At 31.0% G+C, this 18,304-nt stretch overlaps 1 protein-coding gene across 2 annotated transcripts; it reads right to left on the bottom strand.

The window, feature by feature from the left end:
• Positions 1-1,248: 1,248 nt before the first annotated feature.
• Positions 1,249-16,543, bottom strand: LOC134686931 (uncharacterized). Of its 2 annotated transcripts, none has more exons than XM_063546777.1 (8): positions 16,492-16,543; positions 10,699-11,452; positions 9,861-9,986; positions 7,803-7,990; positions 6,563-6,618; positions 5,001-5,191; positions 3,651-3,766; positions 1,249-2,133 (listed from the first exon to the last, which is right to left on the bottom strand). In XM_063546777.1, exons 2-8 carry the CDS (start codon positions 11,434-11,436, stop codon positions 2,028-2,030), a joined length of 1,521 nt encoding a protein of 506 aa, XP_063402847.1. In that variant the 5' UTR covers positions 11,437-11,452; positions 16,492-16,543; the 3' UTR covers positions 1,249-2,027. The 2 variants fall into 2 exon arrangements, with proteins under 2 accessions (XP_063402847.1, XP_063402848.1); XM_063546778.1 differs by having other exon boundaries at positions 16,260-16,534.
• Between the last annotated feature and the right edge of the window lie 1,761 nt (positions 16,544-18,304).

Below are 18,304 nucleotides of genomic sequence, written 5' to 3'. Positions count from 1 at the left end.
AAGTCGAAGGCTCGACAAAAATTGGGGTCACCATTCATTTATGCTCACAATCTGCCTTTCAAAGAAGCATACATTTTTGTTAATATTCTTTTTTTCTGTTAATTTTAAACTAATAGGAGAAATAGAGGTAATATCGAAATAAAAAATAACCTAATAACAGAAATCGCTGAAATTTTACAATTATTTAGTTTATGTACAGCTTATTTGAAAACAATATTAAAAAATATAGGTCACCAATGTGTTAAAAAAGATATTTCAATTTAAAGGCCAAAAAATGGCATTTTTGGACCAAAGGGAGATAATTTGGAGCTTTTTCAATGATATAAACATTTTAAGTCACCTGGGGGCAAACAGAATCGATTTTATTGGTTGATTTTTGAACCATATCATTTTAAGTAATAACTAATAGTGTAATAAATAAAATTTGTAATGAAAAACCAAATGTATAATTTTTGCTGAAAATTTTGTACTCGCAAGCCTCCTTAAGAGCATTACTAACCTAGTAGACAGCTTCTTTAGATTCAATATTATTGGGTGTGATTGCCAGTAAATTACTGTGGGTTAACAGCATGAGGAAAATATGGATTGGTGTTTAATGTCAGGTGGCAAGTATAACATGCATATTTGGACAAGAACCTGAAAATATTATATAAATCCTGCTTTTTTTTTAGACTGAAAATCTGAAGCAGATTGTGACCATACTAATTCATAAAAGGTAACAATCTGACCGAAAATATATCCCAATACCCAACCTTATCCTTCTGACTCAGAGCTGATCAGGCTTTTATCTTACTCCTAAATGCTGCATGCCTAGCAGAGAAGCAGCTGTTACATAACAGACACACATTTTTCAAAGAAAATCGTTCAGTAAATAAGAATTTATAGACCTCATTTATGAATTGGATAAATGACATATTTGTTTGCTCTTCCTAAACACCTTTCTATGTAAATGTTTTTAACTGGTATTTTCCTTTTGTTTAAACCTGATAGTATTGTCTATCTTTATTCAGTTTACAGTATATAATTTCTTATGTTTTAAACTGAATCAGTTAGTTTGTTTAGCAAAAAACGTGGGCTATATTCAGATCATTTATCAGACTGAGCCAACTTTATAATATAGATTTTTCTCATTGTTGAAGGCTTGTCCTATATATGGTTTCAAGATTTCTTGCTGGACATTAAACAACTTTTCATCATTCCTCATTACAATTTCAGATAAAAGAATAACATTAAATGATAAATAAACCATACAGTAAAACAACTTTTTATTTCATATTTTAGCAACAAACACATATTAGTTCACTGTTTTTCTTACATCATACAAGCTATTCTGCACAATCAAACATAAAAAAACTTTCTCTCTCTCTAGCACAGAAACACCACACACATTGTAAAAAAAAACACCCCTACAACTAGCATTCTTACATACATAGAATTAACTTCTTAATTATCTTATATTGTATAGACAAGTCGGTCTTGGTGAAGTAAAGTTTTACATTAAGTGTTTTTGGTAAGATATACAATTTTGTGTTGAGGTAATAATTCAACAAACATACTGAATAACCTTCATTTTTTGTTCAAAATCCATATTTGTCATTTCAAAATTTAACTATTTCATCTTTAACAATATACTATCATGTTTCCAAGATTTTTTTTTATTATTGATTTGAGAAAAAAATCCCTTAAAAATTTGCAGAGGATGCAACAAAATTTAATTTAATTTTTGCACTATGTGACATAATAATGTACACACACTTTTGTAGCACCTTGTTATAACTTTGTATATCACCTGAACACCTTTTCTGGTTGATTCTGAAAAATCAATAGTTAGAGAACTTTCTTCATGCAAAACAGAATTGGTACAACACCTCACATGCAATACACAAATTCTGTTAGATACTTATTTTTCCATACTCTGTTAAACACTCTCTAACATACATTTTGTCTATCATTCCATAGATTAGAGATTATTCAGAGATTAGAGATTATCACAGTTTTATCACAGACTGGTTCCATGCCTTTATTGTTTATGAGATATACCAGTTCCATTTACTTTCATCATCATCATCGTCATCTTCTTCCCCAGTTGATCCTGGCAAACCTCGTCTTGAATTAACTTTCCTCCAAATACGCCTATAATAAAGTCAATAAAAAGTAAAGTGATGATCAGGGGTCCTAAGAGTTAACACATAATATTTTTAAAAAGCATATAAAAATGAGATGTGAAAATCCAACAGAGTTCAAATAAGTGGATAAATGCAAATATAGGTCAAGGTAAAGCCTTCAAGAGGAGAACATCCCATACTATATTTGATGTAGTTGACTCAGTCTGTCCGTCAATAGCATTATATTCAAAGTCTTCATCTTTTTTTCTTTTTGTCCCTTGTTAAAACATGACAATTTAAAAATGAATCTTTTTGACTTACTATTTAAAATTTAGAAATCATTTTTTTTAATTAACATCATTTTATCTTTCCTGATTCTTTCCATTTCAAAATGTAATAACTTTTCACAGTTAAAGGTGACAAAATCTCCCTCAAATAGACACATTCTAAGGTTTACTGGCTCAGTAAACATGTATTTGTAAAAAAGTAAATTGCAATTAAATGTTATCTTATAACCAAAGAATTGTGTTTTAACTGATTTTTTTAGATGATCTGCATCTGACACAAAAAGTGTGTAATCAAATATTCAATGTAAGCATCATAGAGCAAATTTGGTCTGGTTTTAAATAGATTGGTTGGACTGTAATAGAAAAATTATCTTGAAGCTCTTTGGTTAATATCAGCTTCTGAATAAAGGGGAGATAATAGGCATATTTGTTTCCTTGATGTATTTTGGATCTGACTAGCACACAAATATCAGCACTGTGAATACTATCATGGCAATTAACCTAAGTTCTGCAGATAGGGTTATTTTCCCCAGCATTTTAAAGGAAGGGTAAACATACACTTGGCTCTCAGAATTCAAAATAAAGGGGAGGTAATTTACTTTTGTGTGCTGGATACAGGGGAGATAATTGACTCTTGTTTGCTGGATAAGGTTACAAGAGCGCAATTATTTGTTTACATTTTACTGGCAAGTTTTTTACCCCAAGTTAGTATTCAGAATTGAATCCTATACAGCTTCTGATTGGTTGATACAGGATTGGAATTACATTTAATCAAAACTTATCCAATTAGGTTTAAAAATTGGCCAAAATCATATTCACATTTTACAAAGTATAGAAAATACCAATTCTGCAGGTCTGAGCCATTAAAAATATGCCTTTTTCATCAGGCGAAAAAAGTAGACAAGTTTTTTCAACTGCATTTTCAGTCAATTTGAGCTGCATGACCCTATATGTTTTTGTTATTGTAATGCAACACTAGCATTTCTAGTAACAGGAACTGCTACTCGTTTTTCCCTAGTTTATGTGTTCTTTGAGAACAAAAATTACTGAACACTAGTGGTACCCTATGAAAATGCATTACGAAAAATAACTGCGCTCTTGTAACCATAAAGGGAAGATAGTTTACTCTTTTCTGCTGGATAAAGGGGAGATAATCTACTTTTGAGTGCTGGATACAGGGGAGATAATTTACTCTTGTTTGCTAAATAAAGAGAAGATAGATTACTCTTTTCTGCTGGATAAAGGTGAGATAACATACCTAGCATCTCTCTCACTAGTGTCAGCATCTTGTATAGCATCTTTTAGTTCACTTTCCATATCTCCTATTGTCTTCTCTAAATACTCATTCTGTTTTAACAACTTTTGAACTTCAATCTAGAAAGAAAATTAATAAACATGGAAATAAATATATCCAAGAATTTATTTTTTTTAATTTCCAAAAAAATATTTTTGGTTTGTTTGTTAAATTTTCAGGAGAAATAGTTTCACTTCATAAAATTCAGTGCTTCCTTATACAATTAGGAATCAAAATTAAAATGAGCTTCATTAGCAATTTTGTTTTGGATTGTGAACGTTGAAAGTAGAAATTTAAATTCAGATATAAATCTGTTGTTAAAAATTTAGATCTTTTATAGCGAACCAAATCAAAGTTTTCCACAGAGTCGTCTGCTCTTCACCAAGGTATTCAAACTTTTGCAAGTTTACCTGTCCCATTGAATCAATACAATAGCTATTTTTTCTCTGTGTAGTTTATTCACTTGGAAATTTAAATTTCTTCTAGGAGAAATCTATCACTCATTGATTAATTTGCCTGACCAAAAAAATATCTTCTTTGTTGATTGAAATACATGTATAAACTCACGTAACCTGCATGTGATACAATATTTATTCAATATCAATAATATATATTCAATCTGTTCAATATAAGCACTGATTCAATTAAAAAAAGTTTATTTCTGATTTTTTTTTAACTACTGCATGCATTTATGTTTCAAAGAATCTGCATGTTTTTCGTGGTTTTTCATTTATAAAGAATACATTGATGAAGACCTTTATTTAAACATTATCATTTCAAGTTTTTATTTGTGAACAGACTAAAAAGTACTTAGTAGCAAATTTTAATAGGTAAAATGTTGAAATTTGATCAGAAATCAACTTTTAATTTTTAAATCAGTGTTTATATCAAACAAATTGAAAATGTGTTATTGATTGAATAAATACAACATCACATGCAGTTTTATAATCACTTATTTGTACATGTATTTTCATCATTGACAGTTCAAATTTTTGTTCAGGTAAATTAATCAATGAGTGATAGATTTCTCTTGCAAGAAATTTAAAGGTCCCATTGAATAAACTATACAGAGAACAATACCTGTTGTATTTGTTAGATGGGACAATAGAACTTACAAAAGTTTAAATGGACAGGTAACTTGCAGGTGAATCTGTGGAAAACTGTGATAGGATTCGCTGTAAAACAGCCTTTCACTTGTCATGTTTTGATATAAGAACAATTATATGATCATCCTCAATTTATGTACATCTTTTTATCATATAAACGTTAAATTTCACAACCGTTAGCCTTTAAAGGAAAGCTGAACATTTGTACCTCAGTTTCTTTAATGCACTGTTCTAGGTGAGAGCACACAGTTAAAGGAACGTAATCAGCTCTTAATTTTGTTCGCAAATCCTGTAAATCATCAAGTTTTTCTAAGATCTGAGATTTAACATGCTCTATTTCATCACATAATTCTGGAGGTGGTTCTTCCTTATATACACTGGAAATAGCAGGCCGAGGTTCTGAAAAATTATCATTAATGTACAGTAAAAAGAGTAAATTTATAAATAACAGTCATGTATGTCTACATTTTGTTAAATTAGTTTTCTTGTGTATTAGGAATAATGTCTAATTAATGTAAGCTTCACATACTTTTTGTTCATATCCACATACAAAATGTAATGTACATCAATTGTTTTTAGGTAATATATAGAACATGCCATCAATCATTTCAGTTTCATACTTTAATCATTTAGAAAGTTTTTTTATTGTTTATTTTAATTGAAATAAAACCATTTCAAATTGTTTTCTATAATAGGTTATTGCTTCAGTCACTTAACAGTCATTTGGATATCAAAATATGTCTAATTGAACATAGTGTCAGCTCAAAAATGATTCACTTTGTTAAAATAGCTGACAGATTTTTTTTAATTTTTTTTATTAAAATATGCCTCAGACTCACAAATTCTGATTTTTATGGCCAATGTGTCCCTAACACTTCCCTCTATTTTATTTCCATTTAATCATAGCAAAAAATCAATATCACCACATAATAGTTCTATGTTCAGTGTTTGTAAATTTAAAAGACTTAAAAGGAATAGAATTAGACAGTGGCAGATCTAGGGGTGGAGGTTCTTGGGGGTTTGAACCCCCTTAAAAATGCTGGATCCGCCATGCTAAAAGTCAAGAACCAGTTAACCACATTTTAGGTTATAAAATAAAGGGCTGTGCTTTAGCGCATGATACGCCTGTTGCTCTTTTAACTTGTCTTTTATGCTTTAAGCAATAAAAATTCATAACATAGAAATGTAAAATCTGAAATATAAAAATTGATGGAATTGATGGGATTGAATTGATGTCAATAGATATAAACAAATCAACAAAGTTTCATGGACATTGGTGAAAGCCTTTTTGAGTTATTGTCCGAAGTGTTAAAAATCCCCCTTTTTTTATGAATAAAGCCCCATAATTTCAAAACTTAAAATCTGAAATTTATAAAAATTGAAAGGGAGCTTACATCAATAGATATAAACAATTCACCAAAGTTTCATGGACATTGGTGAAAGCCTTTTTGAGTTATTGTCCGAAGTGTTGAAAAAAAACCCTTTTTTATGAATAAAGCCCCATAAATCCAAATTTAAAATCTGTAATTAAAAAAAAACGAAAGGGAGCTTACGTCAATAGATATAAACAATTCACTTAAGTTTCATGGAAATTGGTGAAAGTGTTTTTGAGTTATTGTTCGAAGTGTGGACGACGGACGGATGGACAGAGGTATACCATAATACGTCCCATCTCAAAGACGGGCGTATTAAAAGTATAACAATAAACGAAGCACTAGTAAAAATTATTCATAACTCAAACTGTGCATCAACAATAAAGAAACCACTAACCTAGTTCTGAAACATTTTCTAACCATATCTTTTCTTCATCTAACTTCTTTCTTAGTCTATAAAACATAATATTGTAATTATCAATGATATAGCAGTTAAAAGTGCAGTCAAACAACTGTCAAAGAACCACTTCGGAAATGTAGAAACTCAAATCTACCCTAGAATGACATATGAAATCATTGAAATGTAGAAACTCAAATCTACCCTAGAATGACATATGAAATCATTGAAATGTAGAAACTCAAATCTACCCTAGAATGACATATGAAATCATTGAAATGTAGAAACTCAAATCTACCCTAGAATGACATATGAAATCATTGAAATGTAGAAACTCAAATCTACCCTAGAATGACATATGAAATCATTGAAATGTAGAAACTCAAATCTGCCCTAGAATGACATATGAAATCATTGAAATGTAGAAACTCAAATCTACCCTAGAATGACATATGAAATCATTGAAATGTAGAAACTCAAATCTACCCTAGAATGACATATGAAATCATTGAAATGTAGAAAAATTTGAAGTTTTATAGAATTGTATCTGAAATGTTGAAATATAAAGCTGCCATTGAACCATATCAGAAATGTAGAAACTAAATCTGATGGATACCAGTAGACACATCTGAATTGTTGAAAATTAACAGTGTGATATCCTTTGATATATCTTTATTTGGGTTATTACATAAATCATTATAATGTTTCTCAAAAGGATACCAATTACAAATTTAAAAACATGACAAACGTTTTTACTGAGTGCATCTACAAACCAATATGGCAATTCAATACAACATGTTTATGCCTGTCAGAAGGGGTTAGTGCTTTCATATTAAAAGAATAACGTATCATCCTGGAATTGAATAGACATTATGATTTTTACAAAAACTGAGACACACATATACTTAGTTAAGATACAACTTGAGTTTTTAAAAAATTTATTATGTCTTGTCAAAAATTTATGAAAAAAAAACTTTTTTTATACGAGTGAGAGATTTTGCTAGCCATACAACCAGGATTAATCCACATTTTTTTTATATTTGGAAATGCCTGTACCAAGGCAGGGATATGACAGTTGTTTTCAATTTGTTTGATGTGTTTGAGATTCTAATTTTGCCATTTGAATAAGGACTTTTCTTTCTGAACTTGCCTGGTGAATTTTTGTTTTGGTTGTTATTTAATTTATTTTTAAGAATTCTGAAATCACAACTCTTATTTTCCTAGAACAAAAATTTCTTACCTTTCATTTTCTTCCAAGCATAATGTGGCTTTTTCCTCCAAAGTCACAACTTTTTGTTTGGCATCACTTAAGTCTTTAGGTCTTGATGTTCCTCTACTGGTCATCTGCTGGACTTGATCCCGAAGCATTCTACTATTTTGTGGTGTTTGTTTATCCAACAGTCTAGAAATATAGTTGTCATATTCTGTCTGAAAAACAGAAACACATCTATAAAAATCTTTTTGATCAGATGGAAAAGGGATTTTAGCTGTTGTGATTGGTTGATAAATCTGTCTGCACATTTACAAATCTTTGATTTTAATCTGATTGTTTTAAATATATCATTGTTTTGAAAATTCCAGTAGGAACATATATTACATTACCGTAGTATTAAACCAATTTTCAAGACTTTTAGGCCACTGGCCATCTTCATTTTCTATATTTTTCTTCTTAACAACATATACATGTATGCATGGTAGACATTTTTTCTTTCACAATCATTAAGATGTTATACATGTAACTTCCAGGTCAATGTTGTCTGAAATCATGTGGTATTAAGATTTTCATTTAGATTTGGGTTGATTTTCACATGTGAATTTGTTTTTTAATTGTACAATTTGGTAGAACCATCAAGATAAATTACTACATTGTTTTTCTAAATTTAAAACATCTCAGCTAACCATTTTTGTGGTTCCTCATCTTCCTGTATTTACTGTATATTTTTAAAAATAATAGTGCTACATGTAACATGTAACTAAACATATATCGTCTTTTTCCTTTAAAAGTAGTATTACTGTGGATTCTTTGTTATTCTTTGGATACCAATTTTGTTGGATTTCGTGGGTACAGGTGAACCACTAATTTAGATGTTCAACGAATAACACTTTTTCCAAAGGGCTTGTATGCAAACATGAGCAAAACCATGAGAATGAATGTCCTAAACTATCAAGTTTTCTCTAATTCCAAAAAATTGGTACCCACGAAAATAAATAAATCCACAGTATACGTGTTACATACTTCGACTCCTTGATGTTTACCTCATACTGTGGATTCATTTATTTTCGTGGTTACCAATTTTCGTGGATAAGGGAAAACTTGCATATTCGCGGATATTTAATTTCGTGGTTTTGCTGAAGTCTTAATACAGGGTTGGCACAAACCCGGGTTTTGTGAGTATTGCCCAGCCCAGTGGGAAATACTGGGAAAACCCGGGTTTTACTTGGTTTTAGTGGGTAATACTGGGCAATACTGGGAAATATAAAATACTGGTCTGAATTTTATATAGTTTTCAGTGATCAAACACAAATGTTATACAATTAAGATTTATATAACCATGATTGCTTTAAAACTGTAAATATAGAGCAAATATTATTTTTTAAAATAAATATAACTCCTATTAAGAAATAACAATTGCATGTAAGAAAAATTACATTTAAATTATGTCTTTGTACTGTCACTAATTTAGAAAGTAATTATTCAGATTAGAATGCAGATATTTGTTTATGTAACAATAATCAGCCCTTTCAATTCTATAAGTGTTAATGGCATGACTCTTAGGGTGTTTATTTAGCAATATGAATGTATAACATTGCAATAGATATTTTTTTCAAGTATAAATTAATATTAATTAACAAGGTTTAACAAGGTTTCCTGAAATGTGCAAATCTTGTATTCTGTCTACATATATAGAAGGGAATGTAATAGTTTTTTTTCATACTTTAGAAATGACTGTCAATGGTTATCTGTATAAAAAGTATATATTAAGCTTTAATACTATGAAACTTCATCAAAACTTTACTATTTTGTGTTAAAATAAGCTTAAAAAATCATATTGCCCAGTAATGCCCAGTATTCCAATTTCTGGGAGTATTGCCCAGAATTCCCGGGTGGGTAATACTTTGCCAACCCTGTCTGAATATAAGCCTATAGAAAATTTATCATTCATTGAACATTTAATTTCGTGATTCACCTGTACCAACGAAATCCACGAAAACTGGTACCCAATGAATAATAGTGAATCCACAGTACATAAATTTATTGATGATATATATTTTAAGATCAGAAAATATATTTACTTACCTTAATACATCTCAGAACATAAGCAAAGGTAGCCGATTCTAGCAAGAGATCTTCATATATATTACTATACACTTGTAATTTATGAAAATTAGGTCCTGTATCAAATATATTTAAATTGTCTAATTCCTGAAAAATATAAGAAAAAAAATCTTGTGAGTTACATAAAATGCTATTCCTCATATCTTATTTAAGAATAAAACTTTAAAAGGAGACATAATTCCTATTTCTATCTTAGTAAGTTAGTAATACACAAAAGCAATATGAACCATTTAAATTAAAACCAAGATATCATTCAGCTTAACAGGGAAGTAAAAAATGTCAATTAAATTAAAACTTAGGCAAGCATTTCTAACCTTGTGAAATGTTATACAATTATCTGTGACTGTATCTTGCATTAATTTGTAGGATCCTTTACTATAGACAATTGAGCTGATCTGTAACAATAACATCTCCATGCCTTATATATGATGTACTGTAGTACGACGCTTAAGATTAAAACTGATGAGGAAAGGTAACACACGGCCACCGAAAGCTTTATTATGAAGCCCAGGTGGTCGTGTGGTCTATTGGGACGGCTACAGTGCAGGCGATTTGGTGCTAAGATATCTCAGTAGCATGGGTTCGAATCCTGGCAAGGGAAGAACAAAAAAATTTGCGAAAGCAAATTTACAGATCTATCATTGTTGGGTTGATGTTTCGAAGAGTTGTAAAGACAATTATATATGGCAACTTGTTGTTTTACAATGTATTAATTCATGTTGAAATAACAACATTTTTCTATTATAATAATGCATGTTATAAACCCTAATATATTAAAGTATATAAAGAATATATATACCAGTTTTAACTTTTTTTCTAGATGCTCCACTGCTTTCACTCCAGTCAACACATTCTGCTCAGATGAATCCTGTTTCCTTAACACACCACTTTCAAACTGTTTCATTTTCTGAAACTGATCTTTCTTTGTCACACCTGTGTGGTGTGTAGGTAAAAACGTATGTCTAAATGTCAGATATCCATCATTATCAAGTCTCTCTGTTAACTCTTCCATTACATCATAGTCTGCAGGAGGAGGACTTTTCTTCGTAAGTGGAGCTATAACAGGATAGGGTAACATCATCTCTTCTGCTTTAAGCTCTTCCACTAGCACACCATCATTTAATTCACTATAAATAGATTTACGAGATACAGGACTTATATCCTTCCTCGTAGAAACAGGTCTAGAGTCATGATATTCTTTTTTGTACTCTTTTTTGTTTGGTGAGGACTTTTTGCTAGGTATTGGAAGACTTCCTGAGGTACCCACACTAAAGTCATAAAGAACATTTAAAACATTCTTCATTTTCTTTCCCTCAGTGTGATTTGTTTCTCTAGAAACAGCTGACCTTGGACTAGAACTTGTGGTATCTTTGCCAGCTGTCCATTTTGCACTAGCCCACTCAGAAGGAGGCTTATATAATAGAGATTCATTCAAATGTCCCCCAGCAAATTGTGCAATATCTTTTTTCTGTTTAACTTCTGCATCATTTAGCAGACCTCTGAGTTGTCTGTGAGAAGTAAACTTATATGCTGCCATCTTTTTAAAATATTTTCTGCAAAATAAAAGTACCATCGATTAAACATTTTAATAGTTCCTCAAGCGCTGAATGCAATTACCATATTAAAAAGATATGATAAGGAAACAATTTTATCATATTTATCGTATTTAATAACCTAGTTTTAGATCTGTTTGCCCTAGATTCGTTCTGCTTACTTTTATCAAAAAATATTAATAGTACACTTAAGAGATTATGGTTATTAAAGTTCAATAAATTTTCACAGAAATTTATATGGTATAAATTCTTGAAATTCATGAAAATACATTTGGAAATTAGTATGGCGTTCATTATCACTGAACTAGTATATATATTTGTTATGGAGGCCAGCTGAAGGACGCCTCCCGGTGCAAGAATTTCTTGCTCCATTGAAGACCTGTTGGTGACCTTCTGTTGCTGGTTTTTTTTTCTACGGTCCGGTTGTTGTCTCTTTGACACATTCCCCATTTCCATTCTCAATTTTATGGAAAATTTTTAAAGTTAATGGCTTGTTTTGGAGCAATTAATTGTTCCTATAATAATATTGCTCACCGATTGTTTTAATAATCATAATTGTCCTGGATTAGTAATAATGTTGAAAAACTAGTCAGCTTGGATTGAGTAAAAAAACAATCAGGTACAAATTTTAAAGCAAAAAGGATTCAGACGTTCATTTATTATTATACTGGATAAATTGACTGACTAGACTTTTCAAAATTGTTAAAAAATATAGTCATAAATACATTGTCATTCCCGTATTCTATTATGCAGATCAAAGGAAATTAATTGTTTGGGTGCAGCAATACAAATATTTGGCGAATTTTTTTTTAACAAACTTTGTTCAAATATTGAACTTTCTGCAATTAAATCAAATCAAATTAAAGTTTTATTTACTGTCGAAACATAGTAAGCAAATTAAAGTAACACAAGCTCTAATAAGCTTATAAAATCGACATTTGCAATTAAACATTTGATTAAACAACAATGCAAAAAAATAGAAATAGGGCGAATGGACTGTGGGCAAACAGGTATTAGGACGAACAAGGAGAACATGAATCCGGGCAAATGTTATCATAATGCATAATTCTGAATGTCTTGTTTTAATTTTTTTTTAAATTGTGTAAATGAAACATGAAATTCAATCCTCATAAACAGGTGTGGCAGAATGACCCATGAAACTTTCTCATATTGTTAAATTAAAACTTCATGTTAAACTGATCCCATGGTTCAAAAACCATTGCAAGCAGAGTAATAAAACAAAACATTGAAATATATATATGGACATCATTACTTTATTTTCTCTGTGACTCTATTTTTCTACTACAGTTATACGTCAGCTGGGTATCCGGTAGTTCCGGCCCCAAACTGATTCGTCCCCAAGTCAATCCGGCCCAAAGTTGATCTGGTCAAAGTCGATCCGGCCAAAGTCGATCCCGCCCCATAATAAAATATGAATATAAACTATATTGATTTTGGAGGAATTTGTGACAATTTTAAACAGTATAAATGAAATTTGAAAAAAGTGTCCGATGAAGGATTACAAGTTAAAGAACTATTGTAAATCGATACGAAAATGAGTGCTTTTGTGTCTGATTTCTACATTTTTAATTTTTAAAATATGAAGTTATAATCCATGATAACTTTGACTTTGAATGGCATGGCGATTTTTATTTCATTTAGTTCACACACAGAATAGCTATAAAATAAATATTTACAGTTCAATGGAACCTATAAAATTTAACTCATCATAATGACGTGTTTAATCAAATCATTAGTCTATAATTTGTTTGTTTATTCAACACTAGAATTGTCTGATGATTGTGAACTAAGGTAATGTCACTCGTAATCACTTAATTCAATCAAATGCTGAATAATTAAAGTTACGCTATCAACAAGGTCTTAATTTATAGACAATATTTTGAATAGTTGTGTGTAAAAAAAACCACGTCATATGAGTATCAATTATTCTTTTTGCAAGAAAATAACAAAACAATGACACTGAATGCACATATTCACTGAGAAATTTTAAGAACTTAAAAGATAGTTTGTATGTATCAGCTTGAGGATCGGCTTGTACCGTTGACATGTGTAACTATTTGTTATTAAACAAGATGAAAGACTTGTCATTAGGATCACAATCAATTGAAAGAAAATGCTAATTACTGCTGATTAATGCTGATATATGTCTGAATTCTTTTTTATACGTTATAATATAATTACACCCAATTATCTTGAAAACTTGTAATAAAATCATAATCAACCTGGTTGTTTTATATATTCATCTAAAGGAAATATTTTCAAAGTATTTTTTTTTATTTACCGTACACCTTTTACAATAAAAATCATAAACATTTATGAATTACAATTCAAAAATATATGTATTTATCTTTATTCCTTATTAATATATATTTTTTATTGGGGACGGATCGACTTTACATATGGGCCAGATCGACCCGAAAGCTATCAGCTGGACCTTGGCTTGAATTCTAGGTCTTGCTTTCAATCTTACAGTATTCAGTAATAGGTAATGTTTTCAATGTTTTGTATGGTATCTGGATGATTCGTTCCAACTCCAATTCGTCCCAACAAATTCATCCCAAGTTGCTTGGTCAATTCGTTCCATTTTTTTCAAAAACTGGTCAGTTCGTTCCAACTTATTCAAGAACAATATTAAACAATATTAACCATTTTAATAGCCTTATTAGTTTAATTTTTTAGGCTGTACTTATATAAAATGTATATACATACTTATCTAAAAAAAATCTATGGTTTATTTATTGGGAGGAAATTTAATTTAAAGATATATTCTACTCATGATCAGTTTCCTGTACGAAACCGACAAAAAGTAACTTCAAAGAAAGATAAAAAAACAAAAAAATGCCTTGGAGGTGTGGAATTATAATACATATTTTTGATAGGTCAACTTCTTAAAAAACCAATGAAAAAAGAATTTGAAACATAGATGTTATAAAAGATTCCTAATTTCATATATTATTTTTATATTCCATCATGGAATCTTCGTGTTTTGGTGTCATTGTTTTGCTGATTTTTGCCATGCACTGTAGGTTGATTTACACAAATATAGTGATATACGGACATATAGATATAGGAAGATGTGGTGTGAGTGCCAATGAGACAACTCTCCATCCAAATAACAATTTAAAAATTAAACCATTATAGGTTAAAGTACGGCCTTCAACACGGAGCCTTGGCTCACACCGAAAAACAAGCTATAAAGGGCCCCAAAATTACTAGTGTAAAATATATAGTCTACATTATAAAAAAAAAGTTGGAACAAATTGTTAAGTCTGATTAATAATGATATAAATCAGTTAGAACAAATTGCTAAGTCTGATTAATAATAAACCAAATCAGTTGGGACGAATTGACAATTGACAAGGTACGAATTGTCCTAATCTGGAACGAACTGGCTTGGAACGAATCGGACTTTAGATTTTTCCAAAGCTTTCGATAAAGTCCCCCATAAAAGATTAGCCCAGAAATTAGAATTTTATGGTATTAGAAATCAAAATTTAAATTGGATAAATGACTTTTTAGCTGACAGGCAACAGCAAGTACTACTAAACGGTGTAAAATCTTCAAAATTAGCAGTTGATTCTGGTGTCCCTCAGGGAACAGTTTTAGGCCCAACATTATTTTTACTCTTTATAAATGACCTACCCGAACATGTAACTTGCAATGCAAGACTTTTTGCAGATGACTGTTTATTATATAGAAATGTAAATAATAGTTCTGATGCACAATTACTTCAAAAAGATTTGTCTAGTTTAGTAAAATGGGAAGAGGATTGGCAAATGAATTTTAATCCTGAGAAGTGTTATGTAATTCATATTTCTAAAAAAAGTAAACCTTCCACTTTTGATTATATATTACATAATCATATTTTAGAAGCAGTAAAAGACAGTAAATATTTAGGCGTAACTATAAGCCATGATCTTGATTGGGGAACGCATATTAACAATATATTACTTGTAAGGCAAATAAAACCTTAGGTTTTCTTCGTAGGAACTTAAAAAACTGCACACGTAAGGTTAAAAACCTTACGTACACATCACTTGTCCGTCCGGTCGTCGAATACTCTTCCCCTGTCTGGGATCCGTACAAAAAACAACACATCACTCAGGTTGAGCAGGTACAGCGTAAGGCAGCCAGGTTTGTCTTCAATGATTATAAAGACAGATCACCTGGAGCAGTTTCAAATTTAATAAAATCATTGGAATGGGAAAATTTAGAATTAAGAAGGAAAAAGGCTAGATTAACTATGCTGTATAAAATAAATTGGGGGTTAGTAGAAGTTCCTATGGACAACTTAACAATTTCTGATAGACGCACTAGGGGGAAACATAAATTTAGGCAAATATCCACAAATAAAGATTTCTATAAATTTTCATTTTATCCTCGCACTATTTCGGACTGGAACTCACTACCTGAAGCAATAGGTATGTCTGACACCCTGGAATCCTTCAAAAGTGGCATATCCACTCTAACACTTGAAGGATCCACAGCAACTTATTAAACTTTAAAGCCACTGTACATAATGTATATATATGTTATTGATAACGATTTTTCTTTGTCATATTATTTTTAAATTAAGTCCATATGTACATAGCACACAAGTTCCGGGAAGTTTTACACTCCTACCTAGGAGTCTACTCCCGTATTCGGAAGAAGAAGAAGACTTGGAACGAATTGACTAGCATTCCAATGTATACTTGGGATTTTCCTTTTTAAATATAGTGTTTGTTTTTCTTGTTTATCTGCTTTTTTATTTGGTTATTTACGATATGTTGATTTGATTTGTTACCAATAATTGTCGTTGGAATATACTATCACTAGATTTTTGGATGTTGCCTTGGTTTTTGAGAGTGTTTCAAAGTTCATCGACTCATTTTAATTTGATCATGTTATCTTCGGTGGCTTTCGAGCGAACTAAATATTCAATCTGCATAAAAGAATCAAAGCCTTCCCCAAAAAAGTAAAAGAGTCATCCGCTGATACTATAAAATAACAAGGAAGGTCTAATTTAAAAATATTACGATGGCAAGTCACGGAAAGTCAGCCATCTTGTTTGAAGTTGTTATGACGACATTGAAGAGCTGAAATCAGGGGACATAATCGCTGTTTTATTTTTATGTATATAATTTAATTTATTGTTTCCCTATGTTTTAAGGTGTAAATAGTTGCTCAAACTATACCCTTTGGGTAGTGCTCCACATTTAATGGAGGAATATACAAGAAACTGAACTGAACTATGCTCACCTGGTGTAAAGACACAGTAACAGTCACTTAGTGATCCTCGTTTGTTTGTCCTTTTTTTTTTGTCACGTCAGTCCTTTTTAATTTTCTCTTCTTTGAAACAAGACCAACAAACTAGAGGCTCTAAAGAGCCTGTGTCGCTCACCTTGATATATGTGAATTAAACAAAGGGAGCAGACAGTAATGTTCATGACAAAATTGTGTTTAGACTTTAGGTGATTGTGATGTGTTGGTACATCTTACTTTACTGAACATTCTTGCTGGTTACAATTATCTCTATCTATAATGAACTTGTCTGTGTAGTTTCAGTGGAAAATGTTAGTAAAAATTTACAAATTTTATGAAAATTGTTAAAAATTGATTATAAAGGACAATAACTTCTTAGGGGGGTCAATTGACCATTTTGGTCATTTTGACTTATTTTTGAGTCTTAAATTGCTGTACATTATTGCTGTTTACAGTTTATCTCTATCTATAAAAATATTAAGGATAATAACCCAAAACAGCAAAATTTCCTTAAAATTACCAATTTAGGGGCAGCAACCTAACAACGAGTTGTCCGATTCATCTAAAAATTTCAGGGCAGAAAGATCTTGACCAGATAAACAATTTTACCCTGCCAGATTTATAAGCCAAAAACTGCATTTTACCCCTATGTTCTATTTTAGCCATGGCGCCATCTTGGTTGGTTGGCCAGGTAACAAAACACAAATTTTAAACTAGATACATCAATGATAATTGTGGCCAAGTTTGGATTAATTTGGCCCAGCAGTTTCAGAGGAGAAGATTTTTGTAAAAGATCATGGAGATTTGCGAAAAAAGGTCAAAAATTGACTATAAAGAGCAATAACTCCTAAAGGGGTCAACTGACCATTTTGGTCATGTTGACTTATTTGTAAATCTTACTTTGCTGAACATTATTGCTGTTTACAGTTTATCTCCATCTATAATAATATTCAAGATAATAACCAAAAACAGTAAAATTTCCGTAAAATTACCAATTTAGGGGCAGCAACCCAACAATGGGTTGTCTGATTCATCTTAAAATTTCAGGGCAGATAGATCTTGACCAGATAAACAATTTTACCCCATGTCAGATTTGCTCTAAATGCTTTGGTTTTTGAGTTATAAGCCAAAAACTGCATTTTACCCCTATGTTATATTTTTAGCCATGGCGGCCATCTTGGTTGGTTGGCTGGGTAACAAAACACAAATTTTAAACTAGATACATCAATGATGATTGTGGCCAAGTTTGGTTTAATTTGGCCCAGTAGTTTCAGAGAAGATTTTTGTAAAAGTTAACGACAGACGACGGACGCCAAGTGATGAGAAAAGCTAAATGGCCCTTCGGGCCCGGTGAGCTAAAAATTATCATACAAGCACATATAAAATGCTTGCTTAAGTATGTTACTTAAACTTGTTTATACATAAGGAGTACCACCAGGAGTACCACCATGTGTTATATATCAGTATGTTTGGTCAGATTATGTTTCTGTTTTGTAAAAAGCATACCTGCCAACTTTTCAAAATGCCCATGAGGGTTTTGCATGCAAGATGGCTGTCTTAGTCCTAAAAAAACCTTCAAGGGGGCCT

This window comes from Mytilus trossulus, chromosome 10 (assembly GCF_036588685.1).
Source record: "Mytilus trossulus isolate FHL-02 chromosome 10, PNRI_Mtr1.1.1.hap1, whole genome shotgun sequence".
NCBI lineage: Eukaryota > Metazoa > Mollusca > Bivalvia > Mytilida > Mytilidae > Mytilus > Mytilus trossulus.
The sequence above is the reverse complement of the archived record's forward strand: the minus strand, read 5'-3'. Positions and strand labels throughout refer to the sequence as shown.